Source organism: Mus musculus, chromosome 11 (assembly GCF_000001635.26).
Source record: "Mus musculus strain C57BL/6J chromosome 11, GRCm38.p6 C57BL/6J".
NCBI lineage: Eukaryota > Metazoa > Chordata > Mammalia > Rodentia > Muridae > Mus > Mus musculus.
This window is the reverse complement of record NC_000077.6, coordinates 47,349,675-47,364,770: the sequence shown is the minus strand read 5'-3', so window position 1 is coordinate 47,364,770 and position 15,096 is coordinate 47,349,675. Positions and strand designations below refer to the sequence as shown.

General features: G+C 38.8%; 1 protein-coding gene across 5 annotated transcripts in view; it reads left to right on the top strand.

Annotated features, from left to right (window-relative positions):
• Positions 1-15,096, top strand: part of Sgcd (sarcoglycan, delta (dystrophin-associated glycoprotein)) — a 1,018,375-nt gene that overhangs the window by 624,681 nt on the left and 378,598 nt on the right. For all 5 annotated transcript variants that reach the window (XM_006533307.4, XM_006533306.4, NM_011891.5 and 2 more), the window contains one exon: positions 9,398-9,586. In XM_006533307.4, coding sequence (XP_006533370.1) covers positions 9,398-9,586 — 189 coding nt within the window. The remainder of the gene's footprint in view (positions 1-9,397; positions 9,587-15,096) is intronic.

Here is a 15,096-nt window from a genome sequence, read left to right as displayed (position 1 = left end):
GCAATTGACCCTAGCTCTGTCAAGGATGTGTGATCCATTTACTGGCAGCTATCCATTCTCTACAAACTCAGTGCTTTCTCTTTTCTGGGCTCACTCAAGTCGTGGGCATAAGCATGGTGTTCAACAACCTGAAGGTTGCTATGACTCCTTTGGAAACTAGTTTCCTTCCTGTTCTCACCTTGTCAAGACTGGCTTTCTGGGGCCACAGTGGGTTGATGGTCTCTGTTTTCTGTAATGGAATCCTCCATGCTTTCTTCCTGCCAACTAACTCAACTTCTAAAGTTTCAACTGATAAGAGTGTTTGCTGTTGGCCTCTCTCATTGACTTAGGAGGTTGATGAAAGCACAGATGGAACCACTTTCATCCTTGTGAAGAGCAATGAATTCCAGAAACAACCTGTAGTAACTGGTACATTGGGTAGTCAGAAGTTCGGTTTGCTTTTAGCTTTGCTTTGCTTATCTCTATGGAAAAGATAGGGACCCTCAATTTTTTTCAATGTATAGTATGTAACTAAGTGAACAACTATACTCATTTTATACCTTTTTAAAAATCTTTCAAAATGCTATGGCTAGAGATGAGTGGTAGAGTGGTTCTCTCAGATGCATGATATGGGCTCAATGTCCCATATGTCCCAAAACAGGATTATATCAAAGTATATATTATATTTTTAGCATGTCCCCTCAAATGAATCTGTACCTTGCCGTATGAAATAAGATACTATGATGTATAGTGGTCAGCAAAGTCAAACACCATTAAAAAGTTAACTGCTGGCCAATACCTTCACTGTAAACCATTCCTGACTAGCAGAGCTAATTGAGGCACATCACATTTTCCATGATTATATAAAAAAGAAAAAAATAATAAAGACAATGACTGGGAGCCTTGATTACATTAATATACCTTTAAATTTTATTTTGGTTTTTAAAAACATCATTTCCCAAAGCCTAATCTATTCTAATGCTTCAAATTACAAAGCCGTCCTTGTAACTATATTATAACTAACTCTTACACTTAGGAAGAAAGATTCTTATTCTTATTAGAAAGAACTTTGCTGGAACTAAAACATTAACAGAAGACAGAAACTTGTGGCTTCTGGCAATAACCAACCATCCTATGTCAGCCCACCAAGCATACCAGCTGTGTGGATTTTGCCTAAAACAATCCAGTGTTCCTCTATCTAGCAATGAACTGTGAGATGGACAATAGAGCATTTTCCTAAGCAATTCCTTGACACCAACTGTATTTAGGAAGGAGTATCATAATAACATTACTGAGCTCCTGTCCTTATTCCCTGTGTTTGTAAGGATCTCAGTCTTATTACAGAAGTGCACAGGACACCATGAAGCTCTGTAGCTTCCTTAAGTAAAGAGACAATGGCTACAGTGTCAAAGTGCAAAGCTTGGCCCAGGCTACCAGTCCTTATATTTTCTTTATCCATTCATTGTTGAGCCATACTTAGGCTGATTCCGTAGCTTGGCTCTGTGGATAGTGCTATAATAACCATGAATGTGCTGCTGAGATAGGTTCCTTTGTACCAGTAGAAATTCAGATGATAAGTCTATTTTTAGTTGTTTTTCCACAGTGGCTAGACAAAAATCACATCTGAAGCTGCCACGTAGAAGTGTTCTGTTTGCTCACATCCTCATGAGCATTTTTCATTACTTGTTTGCAGTGATAACCATCCTGACTGGGCTGAGGTGGCATCTCAATGTAGTTTTTGGTGTTTTATTTCCCTGATATCTACAGCTGATGGAAACATATCTAATGGTCATTTGTAGTCCACTTTTGAGAGCCATCGGTTTATTTCATTGGCCCATTGGTTGAAACAGGTTATTTCTATCTATTTAAATTTAGCCTTTGGCTTTCTTCATGTATTCAATCACCTAGTCTGAGATTATGACTGATTATAACGTTAACCGCTGACTCTCTATGCTCAAATACTAAGGCAAGAGAAAGTTTGCTATATTCATCCCCTGGAAAATAGAACCCAATTATACTTTATACATGAGAAATAGATTATATTTAAGTCAGCTGGCCTTGTTTGTAAACAGGTGAACACTGAAAATAGCCTCGTGGAAGTGTGGAGTGATGCTTTGGATGGAAGCCTTCTTGGCACTAGTATGATGAAAGCCAAAGGCTGTGCATGTTTTATCCCCTGTCCTCTGAAGGCTGCTTTCTGGCTTACAGTTAGAGGGTATGTATGCTCTACTGAACATTGCTACGACTTTCATGCCTTCATTTATTGGAAAGACCTACCATATGACACACTTGTGATGCTATTGGAAATCAAGAGGGTTTTAAATACCAAGAAGAGATGAGTCTATATTCAGAAAAATGAATGTTAAAACATTCTATAAAAAAGCATAAAGAAATTTTGAATACTAATGGAAATTAATACTGCCTTATGAATTTTTTAAAAATATCATACATATAATGTATTCTGGTCATATTCAACCCATGCTTCCCTCCTTACTCATCCAAGATTCATCCTGAAACACCACCTTCCAACTTCATCCTCCTATTTTTAATAACACACTGAGCCCAGCATATGCTGCCCACTTATATGTGTATGTAGAGCTAGCCACTGGAGTGTGGTTGAGCTAAAAGTTGCACCTTTAAGAAAACTGATAAGTGGATATTAGCCCAAAACCTAGAATACCCAAGATATAAGATACAATTTGCTAAACACATGAAACTCAAGAAGAATGAAGACTGAAGTGTGGACACTATGCCCCTCCTTAGAATTGGGAACAAAACACCCATGGTTACAGAGACAAAATTTGGAGCTGAGACGAAAGGATGGACCATTTAGAGACTGCCATATCCAGGAATCTACCCCATAATCAGCTTCCAAACGCTGACACCATTGCATACACTAGCAAGATTTTATCGAAAGGACCCAGATGTAGCTGTCTCTTGTGAGACTATGCCAGGGCCTAGCAAACACAGAAGTGGATGCTCACAGTCAGCTATTGGATGGATCACAGGGCTCCCAATGAAGGAGCTAGAGAAAGTACCCAAGGAGCTAAAGGGATCTGCAACCCTATAGGTGGAACAACATTATGTACTAACCAGTACCCCGGAGCTCTTGACTCTAGCTGCATATGTATCAAAAGATGGCCTAGTCGGCCATCACTGGAAAGAGAGGCCCATTGGACTTGCAAACTTTATATGCCCCAGTACAGGGGAATGCCAGGGCCAAAAAAATGGGAATGGGTGGGTAGGGAATTGGGGGGGGTATGGGGGAATTTTGGGATAGCATTGGAAATGTAATTGAGGAAAATATGTAATAAAAAATATTTTAAAAAATGATGTAAACCACAAAGCAATAAAAAAAAAAGAAAGAAAACTGAGTCTTTGAGCCAGTCAGTGGTAGTGAACACCTTTAATCCCAACACTTGGGAGGCAGCCAGATATCTATGAGTTCAAGACCAGCCTAGCTTGTCTACATAGTGAGTTCTAAGACAGCCAAGGCTCTATAGAAAAACCTTGTCTTGAAAAAAAAAAAAAAAAACCAAAACCAACCAACAAAACAAACAAACAAACAAAAAATGTGACTACCTCTCCTAGCCATGAACTGTCCATATCTCCTCAGCTAGGAATACGGGCTCATGAGCCCCTCTATTTCCATGCTGGGGTGTTGGCTGTGCAGGTCTTATAAAGTCTTGTGAAGATAGCTACAGCTACTGCAATAACAATGATCCTATCCTGTCTAGAAGACACTGATTTTTGAAGGAACTTAATCCTTTCCTCTTCTATGAAAGAAAATGTACTAGGAAGCATTTTTGGCTGGATATGATTTGTTTCCCTGAACTATCCACATCTGTGCAGTTACTGAATGTGTGATAGCTATTGAAGACGGAGAAAAAGTTGTTAGTCACCATCATGCAACAAATATATTTAACCACACCATCAAAATTGGATACTGCTATACACTTTGCAAGTTTATGGGTTGATTTTGATCTCATATACTGCTGTGGTGTTTTATTGCCTTTCAAATAGACCAAACCTTTTCACTAGGGTCTCCAGGGCCCAGCCTCCTCTTTTTAGCCACTCTTTTAACCCTATCTCAGGCCATTTCTGCTTTCACTGTCTCAAGCCAGACCTGTGGCTGCCTGTACATCAGAGTACTGTCTGTTCTCTCCCTTCCACCCCTCCAACCCCCCCGCCCCAGAATGCTTTAGTCCTACTTGTATATTTCCCTGTTGTTGTCCATTGAGATATTGTATCAGACATTGCATCCTGATGAAGTTCTTTCATGGCCAGTCATTATAAAATTATTTTCTTAATCCTAAACTGTAGTTAGCAGATGAAGCTGGATTTTGTCTTCATAGAGATACAATATGAATGGACAACATCCAGTACTCATCTCTAAGGGGAAACAGAGCTTTGAGTCATGACATGATTTGGGGGAAAAAAAATGAAGCACAGATCTAGAAAATAATCAGAGACGAAGAGAGTAAACGCTGAGGCCACAGTCTCACAAATGCAAAGCAAAACAAGATGGAAAAAAAAAAAGGCATGAATATCAGGCAGGAAGGATAATCGCAACCCATAAAACTTAAGAAGGTCTGAGGAAAATGAGCAATAAGAAAAGTCCGGTGCAGTTTGAAGATGATGTCTCTAGCTGAATATGAATCAGAAGATGGCCTAGTCAGCCATCAGTGGAAAGAGAGGCCCATTGGTTGTGCAAACTTTATATGCCCCAGTACAGGGGAACGCCAGGGCCAAAAAGTGGGAGTGGGTGGGTTGGGGAGTGGGTGGGGGAGCATGTGGGGGACTTTTGGGATAGCATTGGAAATATAAATGAAATAAATACCCAATAAAAAAAGAACATTAAAAAAAAAAAGAAAAAAAAGATGGATGTTCCTAATAGACCATTCCAGTAGATGAAATTGTCATAGCTAACCAATGATATGCGAATCCTAAGCATTAGTGAGAATAGGAAAACAAATAAAAAACACCAAAGACTATGAAGAACGTACAGTTAAATTTACTGCTGCTCAGATTCTATCTCTTGGTTCTATTAACTCTATTGCTTGTTTCTGTTCTATCTGTTAAATGATAACTCCTAATAATAATAACCCAATAACAGAGGCTGCATTGCTAGGTCTTTATTTTTATATAAAAAAATTGTATAGGAGATGATCTAGTGAGTAGTTAGGCCCCAGTAAAGCTGTTACAATGTTAATTGTTGCTTTAACAGTTAATTAATTCCAGATGGCAATAACATCACCACATTCCTTTAAAAATACATTTTAAAACTAAATAAAATTTTGGAATATGGTGCTGGAAAGAAAGGCTCCATGGAAGGAGTGCCTCAAAGTCATGTAGCGCTGTGAAAGTAAGGACAAGAAAATGGTGACCTAGAGAGAAGCAGTGGTGACAACACGAGTCAGGGTCACATTGCTGTGTCTAGCCTTGCTTTATGTTTTAGAACATGCTAAAACAACTACCCTTGACTGGCTCAAAGACTGGGTTTTCTTAAAGGTGTAACTTTTAGCTCAACCACACTCCAGTGGATAGGGGTTCATATGTCACATTCAGTTTGAGGCTTTCTAAAACTACAAATTCACGAGACACCCTAGCATGCCTAAATTAGAATATCTTGGTGTGAAGCCAAATAATCTGTCTTTAACCCATCTCCCAGGGGGATTCTTAGCCTTCCTCAAGCATCATCCAGTGAGACCTTTATCCTGTCTCTTCCCTGGGCCCATGGACCAGCTTTGCCTGTAGTGCTGCCCCAGGCCCTGCTATGTGTGGGGTTCTTTAGGAATGGTGTTATGGAAGGATTTTAGATTTTTGAGTGTAGAGGCTCAAATAAACATGTTAGATGGTCATTGAAACCAAACCAACAAACAAAAAAAATTAAAACAAACTTTGGTTAAAACATTAATATGTATTTGGAATGACAAAGGAAATTAAATCATTGACTTTTAAAAGGTGATATTCTAAAAGCTAGAATAATATACATCAATACTTTGGGCGGGTCACACTGCCTTCAGTTATCTTTTTATTTGGCATCTGTTTATCACTGTAATTTTGTGTATAGACAGTACAAAAGATAATTGTCTCCCATGACAATTTTGGCAGAAAATTTTAATTAATGATGGCTATCATATATAAAGTTATAATTCTACTTAAAAATACATCCATTGTACATAACATATAGACACAACTATTCTAATTAGTTCTACATTTCCCATATAAAACAAAAGGTAAGAAGAGTATAATTATGTGTGATAAACTGAGTATTTTCCTGAGAGTAGAGTATTTCTGTTTTGCCTAGGTGACCATGAAAACTGAACTGTAAGTTTACGTTTTTACACATGTGAAAATGTCCTTCCCTTCTGGTATACCTCTTCTTTACTCTCCACATATTTATGGTGCTGCCCACTATGGGTCTCCCTTATCCACAGTGCGCCCTCTTGGTTAATACTGTTATGTCCCCATGTTTAGTGAGTGGGTGCCATGGATTGAAAGTAAAATTCTAATGACACATTCCAACAGCAGGAGAACCATCAAGGATGTATCTGTATGGATACTGTAGGCCATGCAAATATATTTCACACCAACCCAGCTATATGAACTCTTGGTTCAGTTTTCTCTTAATTGAATCTCCAAGGTACCTGCAAGTCCTGCAAAGTGCCAATGTGAAGGGAAACTGAAGTAGAGAGATACAGTGTCTGATAAACTCCACCGAGAGCATCCTTAACGTTCAGCTCCATAGAAATATTTGACTGTGTTCTCACATTCCTGGGCCCTATTCTAGGTTGTTCAAAAGAAGCCTGTCCCAGTGAAGACCTGAAATTTCAATTTCATTCATTGGACAATAATTACTTTTCTAAGAAGGGACCAGAAGACAGATTTGAGATTGTCTCCCGTATTTGTTTTTAGCAATTCAACGAATTTAGATTGTTAATGAGAGAACACAACATCTTTAGCCCATGTGGATTTCCCCCTGGTATGAGGTTAGCGATCTGAGTTACAGTACCTTACATTTGCCTCATAAGGCTGTCCACTATAACCATTCCCAGGAATTTCCTCCCTGCTTTCCCTGCTCCTGGTTCATTTTGCAAACTTGGAGAGTGAAGAGGCGGGAGTATGGTGGGAAAGCTAGGCCCCATGCCACTGAGAGATAGACGTTAAGTTATGCAGCAAAGGATCTGAATTCAAACCCTATAATTTGACCAGGCTTTGAAATCCCCACAAGTCAATAATGGTGTTGGATAAAAACACTGCTTCTTGGGTTCTTTGGAGATGTTTCAAGGAACTCTGCTTTCTTGATATTTAACATGATAGTTACAAGATTTTATCTGAAAACAGTTATACTATAAAAAGAGACTGCCATATCCGGGGATCCATCCCATAATCAGCTTCCAAACGCTGACACCATTGCATACACTAGCAAGATTTTGCTGAAAGGACCCAGACAGAGCTGTCACTTGTGAGACTATACTGGGGCCTAGCAAACACAGAAGTGGATGCTAACAGTCAGCTATTGGATGGACCACAGGGCCCCCAATGGAGGAGCTAGAGAAAGTACCCAAGGAGCTAAAGGGATCTGCAGCCTTATAGGTGGAACAACAATATGAACTAACCAGTACCCCACAGAGCTCGTGTCTCTAGCTGCATATGAATCAGAAAATGGCCTAGTCAGCCATAAATGGAAAGAGAGGCCCATTAGTCGTGCAAACTTTATATGCCTCAGTACAGGGGAACGACAGGGTCAAGAAGTGGGAATGGGTGGGTGGGGGAGTGGGTGGGGGAACATCTGGGGGACTTTTGGGATAGCATTGGAAATGTAAATGAAATAAATACCCCCACCCCCTCAAAAAAGAAATGCTAACAGGGAAGCTATGTTCTCAGGTGCTTTAAAATATTTAGAACATGGTAGGCAGCTTTTTCCAATAATCTCCCTGACCCCAGGTTCTATTTTTGGAGATTAGAAATTATAATTCTTGGGTTATTTTTGGATTTTAGGTGAGGTTGAGCGATGACATTACAGACCAATAGAATTCAGGCTTGTCTAACTATATGGTAATGGGGGTAGGCAATGCTATTACTAGTTACTGGGTGCTAAATCTATGATTGTTACTTGGTTAAACAGATTGTAGGTGCCTTTAAAAATGACATCGCTTATTTTGATATATACACCTATAACATAATTGCTCTTAGATGCAACCATTGTATTCTGCCAATTTATAACTATGTATTAAAAAATTCTTGATATCTGACTCCACCCTCTTACATTTTTTTGAGCACATCTTTCCAGCAAATGATCATTTCATACCTAAATGAATAGTGATATGCTTAGTTGTGGTGACTCACAGGGAAGCAGCTGAAGCAAGATGGTAGGTAATACAATGAGTTTCTTTCCATTTGCCCCAGAGCATTCTATCAATCAGATCTGCGGGGTCCATAGGCTGAGATTCTTATGTGACTCATCTCCCTGCTGTGCCAATAGTCTTATAGTCATGTACAGAGGTTAATTTCTCTAAGCCTTACTCGGATCTTTCAGAAAACCAGCAGTTGGAAATTGAAGGGCCTTACAGATATGACTTCAAGACTGCATGATCATTGTCTAATTTCACAGAATGAATAACTAGGGAATAAATGTCTCATCTTCAGGCTTCCAGGAGAGTGTTTTTCTCTTTCTGATTGATCTTCATACATAAAAGGGCCAGTGAGAGTGACCATGTTGTGTCCCTATCCTCTACAATACATCTGTAATGTATAAGAGAGTTATTGGGAGCTGTGTGATAAAATTGAGATCATCTAATAGTGCAGAATTAGTCCTTGGCTGGTGATTCCCAGTGCAGTAGAAATGAACACACAGTAGACTAAGGTGTCATCACTATTCTTGGTGAAAGTTCAGCCATCAGCTGAAGTTGTATCCACAAGATCATTACAAACTCCATAAGAAGGGCCCAAAATTGTTTTCATTTGAGATTTTTGTTTTCAACTCTCAAAGTAAATTGCTTGGTTAGTTATTGTTATGCTACCCTCGTGCATTATCAAGGGTAATTTGTTTGCTCAGGCTAATGCCACATTGCATGCTAGGATTTTGGGGCCCTATGGATATCACCTTCAAAACACAGATGGGAGTCTAAGGATTCCTTTAGAAAATGGCTTCCAGGGCATGCTTTCCTTCAAAGATGTGCATGAGTGTCTTTATGCTCATCAAGAAATAAGGTTGCATCAAATAAAGGGACTGAAGTGAGCACCCAGGAGAGCAGATTTCGTCCAGAGGAAGCAGACGTAGAGTCGTCAGAAGGTGGGGATGGACAGCCAGCAGCCAGCCACTGCTCTTCATCAGTTGATCCTCCCTGCTTTTTTCTTCCCTCTTTCTTCCCTCTTTTAATGTGAGTGGTTCTCTGTACCTGCTTCCTTTCAGATGCCTCAGGAACAGTATTCCCACCACAGGAGCACCATGCCCAGCTCTGAGGGGCCACACATATACAAAGTGGGGATTTACGGCTGGAGGAAAAGATGCCTGTATTTCTTTGTCCTGCTCCTCATGATTTTAATACTGGTGAACTTGGCCATGACCATCTGGATTCTCAAGGTCATGAACTTCACAATTGTAAGTAAAACTGTTTAGATGTGTTAGGTCTCACAGGAGGAAAAGGAAGCATGGAGCCAGACAGCAAAGGAATGTAGGAAAGCACTGTCCTGTGACCTGGCATTTGAGTTCAAGTTGAATATGAATACCAGCTTCTGTCTAATATATAGGTCTTCGCTCCATCATCATAATGGCCCTGCACCCTATAGTCTTTAACCACCTTGAGCAAGTAAATCAGAAAAAAATAAAGGATAAAGTGAAATTTGTTTTCAGGAATTTTAGTAGCAACCATGAATCATTTCAGCAAGCAAGAGTTGAAATGGATGAGCACAGCTGAGCTTCAAGAGTCATCTAAGAATGTTAGTAGTCAAATTACACCTGCTTGAAATTCGTCAGTGAACTGCATGGTGGTTCACTGACAATCTCCAGTTTGGGGCAAGAAATCTTTTCTGCTATTGCATGGATAAGGTGGAAATGACAGGAAACCAGCTGTATCTTCTTGCTTTGTTAGTTTTTTTAGGCATGTGCTTTTTCACAAAATTCTTGCTTCTGGTGCTCAGGGTGTTATTTAGATCAGTCATGGACTTGCTGGAATTCAAGTGAAGAGGATACTGCTGCAAATATAACATGTGTATACTCTGAACTCTTTTTAATTTAGTGATTTGCGTCTGTAGAATCAATATAATTAACTTAACTAATGAGAAGGTCACAGATGCTAATCTGCTGCCCAGGGAATACATTTTCTCATTCTGATGTCAAAAGTTAATGGACAGGCAATAAAACAACTCCCTATTGATAAAGAAATAGTGACATAACAAAGTGAACAGTGATGTTTTCCTGTGAAAACCCCCAGTGTGAACATGGATATTTGGGGTGTTTTGAATCACAAAATGCATTTTTGTTCTTGGCTTGCTTGGAGTGTGTCTGCTGGTTGGTATGGTTTTTCCCTTTGTCGTTCCAACCTGAAAGTAATAGATCCTGAGGCTTTCCCACTGCCTTTATGCATCTCATGTTATATTTACCTCTCCAGGGGACAAGAGCTTGCATGTGTTTCCCAAACAAGCTGAGAGTTTTATGCATAATTTTTCTGAGTGTCTTCGTCCATTACTCATGGTGGAACTCACTAGTACTTGGGTTAAATGTGGTATCTATAAACCAAGTTTGAGATATGGTTTCAGGCTTAAGAATGAATCATCCTTTAATGCCCAGAGTTAAAGTTCAGAAACAGCCAACTGAAAGTAGCCCTAATGTTTCATAATTCTGTCTTGAAAATGTTTCTGTTTCTTTATAGAATATAAAATAGCTTTCTGGATTCCAACATCAGCTTTGGAAGAGAGCACTGGTCAATTTCCATGTGGCTGCTTTGAGTCCCAGGTCATCATTCTAGTGTGTTGGAACACATCATGAATTATTTGTAGATGGCACTCAATGCATAAAATTTGGACATTGGTGTTTTTATGAACATACAAGGTTCAGAGAAGTATTTCAGTAAAGAAAAGGGTACAACCAAATTTTACCTAGTGCTGGCAAGTGAGGGTGGGACAAAATGGACAAAGTTTCTAGCAATTTCTGTGGGAGATGCAGTCTTCAGGTTTAAGGTTTGAGGTTTTCAGTCCAGATGACTGCAACTGATGTTTATTGATATGGCTATTCCATAGTGTTCTTAAATTTAATATAAAATGTATAAGCTGAAACAGCTTCTACAATATTAAATACTAATACTATACTATATAGTATATAGTACTATACTAGTACTATAGTATTAAATATGAGAAAGCAAGCACTTAGGCTTAGCATAGACTTTATAAAACTTGACTATTGGTTAATATGTCAGGGTTGTGATAAAAAGATATTTTGGAAGAGTTTCTGTTTATGGCCAAAGGCAGAATGAGATGGTCAGGCTCTGAAAGCATAATAGACTTGGCAACTTCTCTAGTGGAACTTCACTGAGGACCTGAGCTGCTCCTCTGCTGATGGAGGTGAACATCTCAATTCCTCTACTTTTTGTGATTTTTTTAAAAAAAATATGTTCTGATGCCCAGCTCTAAAATAGGAGCGATTTAGGCACTGGTATAGAAAGTAAGAGCTCAAACTTTAGGGATTTTTTTTTGGCAAATATGAATGTATTTGCCTAAAATTAAAAAAACTTCAATATTAAGCAAATATGACTTGTGGAGTCAGCTTTGCCTAACAAGATTCAAAGAAGTAGTTGCAAATATAGAACATCACTTACCATGGCAGATGTGAGCTCGGAGAGCAGTATGACATTAAGGTAATAATCTCTATGAAATCACCTATTTCCTGTAGTTAACTAAATTGAATGCCAAACTTCAGAATCCTTAAAGCTTTGCCATACCAAGTACTTATTGTAGTGAGAATAATGCCATTATTAGTCATAATTGGTGCTTTACAGTAGTAATGCATTTGAGCAAATTGAACTCAAGTATTAGAAAATTGGTCTTGACCTGCAAGTTAAAGGCATATTTTATTCACAAGTGACAGCATAAAACACAGTCTCTTAGAATTATAATTCTATGGCACAAATAATAATTTAGTTACAATGAAGATCCTGCAAAATTGGAATGAGGTGTTAATCAATAATCTACTGGAGAGTACGAGTTGGGAGAGCAAAGAGAATCAATGAGGTGACAGAGCATCGTTTTATGCAGGGCTTTTAAACATATTATCAATCGAAAAGAGTGGTTGTTTTATGTGCTTGAATTGTTCAAAAATTGGGGGTTCGAAAAAGTTTACATTATAATCAACTCCCCAGAATATAACAAACTAGGAGGTTGGTGCCATTTTTGAGGACTTGGAAAGTTATGCAATATTGCACATTATGGATGTTTGCTTTCGTGTCAGAGTTGTGTTTTGTTCCATCCCTAAGGATGCAAAGCCTGAGGAAGGGCTGTTGCTATAACAACGTAGATTTACAAATGAGCTTTCTTTATTTTGAAGTAAATCTATAGATAAATAATTTTGCTTTCCTCTACTTGTGGCAAAATACCACAGTGCCCATGACTGGTCAAGAGAGTCTGACTACAATTCTCAGTTTCCTCTACATTGGAAAGTATATGATTTTCCAATATTAATATACCCAGAAATCAGCCTCTCATCATTGAGCACACTGTGCTTTAAAAGAAAACTAATATTTCTAGTGTCTACTCTCTGCTAGGCACTGTTCATAACACTTAAAACATTTTTGGCAAATTTCCAAAAGTATTATATAAATAAAATAGTTTTAATCCTTTGTAATAAAAGAGAAGTTAATTGACTCAGTGAAAGACTATAGCTATTGAGCACAAAAGAGGTGTTCAGCCTTAATGTTCACCATCAGATACTGACACAAGGGAAGGCTCAATGCTGACAACAGAATGTCACATGCAGCTCCACACAATAGTGTAGTTGTTGAGATCTCAGGCTCCAGAGACTTTCTAATTATAGTTCATGCTTCCACTAGTGACCATGTGACTTTTCAGAAATTCCACAATATCTCTGCACTGCCATTTTCCAGAAGTCACAGCAGGACATACCTCACAGAATTGCTGTGACGATTTGAGGAGATGGTGAAGGTGGTGTTTAGTATATAGCCTGATAGAGACATATTTTATGTACGTATTTGATTTCATCATCATGGGCTTTTTGCAAGCTCCGTTAATATTGCTACTACTGCCATTAGCAAATAGAACCTCACTTATAACCTATAGCTAATCCATGTTAGACTTGTATTAGTTATTTTTGTTATTGTTGTTGTTGTTTTGTTTGTCAGCTTGGCACAAGTTAGGGTCATGTAGGAAGAAGGAACATCAATTAAGAAAATGCCTCTACTGAATTTCCCCATAGGCAAGCCTGTAGGGTGATTTTCTTGATTTGTGACTGATATGGGTGGTCCAGCCACCTTCAATAGTGGGTGGTCCTGAGTTGTACAATAAAGCAGGACGAATAAGCTACTGAGAGAAAACCAGCAACAGTAATTCTTCTGGGGCCATTTAATGAGTCCCTGCCATGACTTCTACCCTGACAGAAGGTGAGGTGAAAGTGTAAGTTATAACAAAACAAAACAAAACAAAACAAAACAAAACAAAACAAAACAAACAAAATCACAAACAACAACAAGGCTGCCTTTCTTCAATCACTTTTGATAATGGTATTTATCGCAGCAATAGATAGCAAACTAGAGCATAGACTATTACAAACTGAAAAGGGGAGAGAGAAAGAGAGAGAGAGAGAGATTGATTGATTGAATGAATAACCCAGATTGAGATGGCACACTAGTTATTTGAACCCAAACTAATTGGCTACAGATCCTGGTCTGTTATGGGTTTGGGGTACTAAAGAGTGGTGCAGAAAGCCCTAGTCTGAATGTTCAGGGATTGATGACTGGTTAGGACTTGATGTGATCTTTCTTTTAGAATCTCAGGGTGGAGCTAAGTGGGTTCGTCCCTGTGTCTTCCAAGATATCTGTTTGGAATTTTTAATTCCACATTTTGTTCTTTGCCTTGGTATGTGAGGTGTCACTCTATAGAAGACTCTTGCTTCAGCCAACATGTTTTATAAGCCAATTCCTAAGATAATAGCCTTGAAGACCTTCCAAGTAGTACAGTATTGATCATCTATTCTACACTGTCACTGAGCACAGTGCTTATTAAGTACCATAACTGAAAAAGTGTAAGGGTCATTGATAGACACCATGATCTCTTGGCCCAGTAAATATAAAGCTAGATGAAAAGGAAACTATGGGAGTCTTTTGGTCGGACACCCTCATTATAGATGGTAGAATCAAAGTGGGTCATGAAGCCTTCCGACCTGATTCCAGCTTTTCGTTTACCCTGGGAACTTCTCTGACACAAAGATCATATTCTTTTCACCTTTTAGCTTCATCCCAGTGGCTTATATAGGGTCAGCTTTCAGGGTGTGTTCAGTAGTTACAAACTACTCTCTTATTCATACACAGAAAAAGCACCAACGCTAAATACCTGGTCATGTGACATGATTTTAGTTTATGGCTCCCCTGAGTGTCTCTTCATTGACCATAAATAGACTGAGGATCATGGGTTCTGATTATCATGTAATACATGAATATCTATTTAATAAAAACTTATAGAGAATTTACTTTATACTTTTCTGGTGATATTCATAAAACTACTAGGAGGTGGGCACCTATATTAACCATGCATGATAGATGAAAATGTGGATTTTTGAAGTACAGTCACTAGGCCAAGGTCACACAGTCTGGTGAATGACGAAGCAAGGATGGGTATGCAGAGAGTCTGGCTCAGAGGACAGTCTTAATCAGTACACAATGCTGACTGTTTTCCAAGGGCTATTTTTCATGAAGACAAATTGAATTTGTTCAGTGTGATGTCTCAAACATGATTTATTTACCCTAAAGTAAGATCAAGATCCACTGAGGGTCAGAGGAAGGCATTCTAATACTTGTAAATTGGATACATTGTAAAACAGAGAGCATCAGGAAGAATGGCCAGTGTCTTCCATAACTCAAGCTAGTGACACCTCATCTGTTTCGGGAA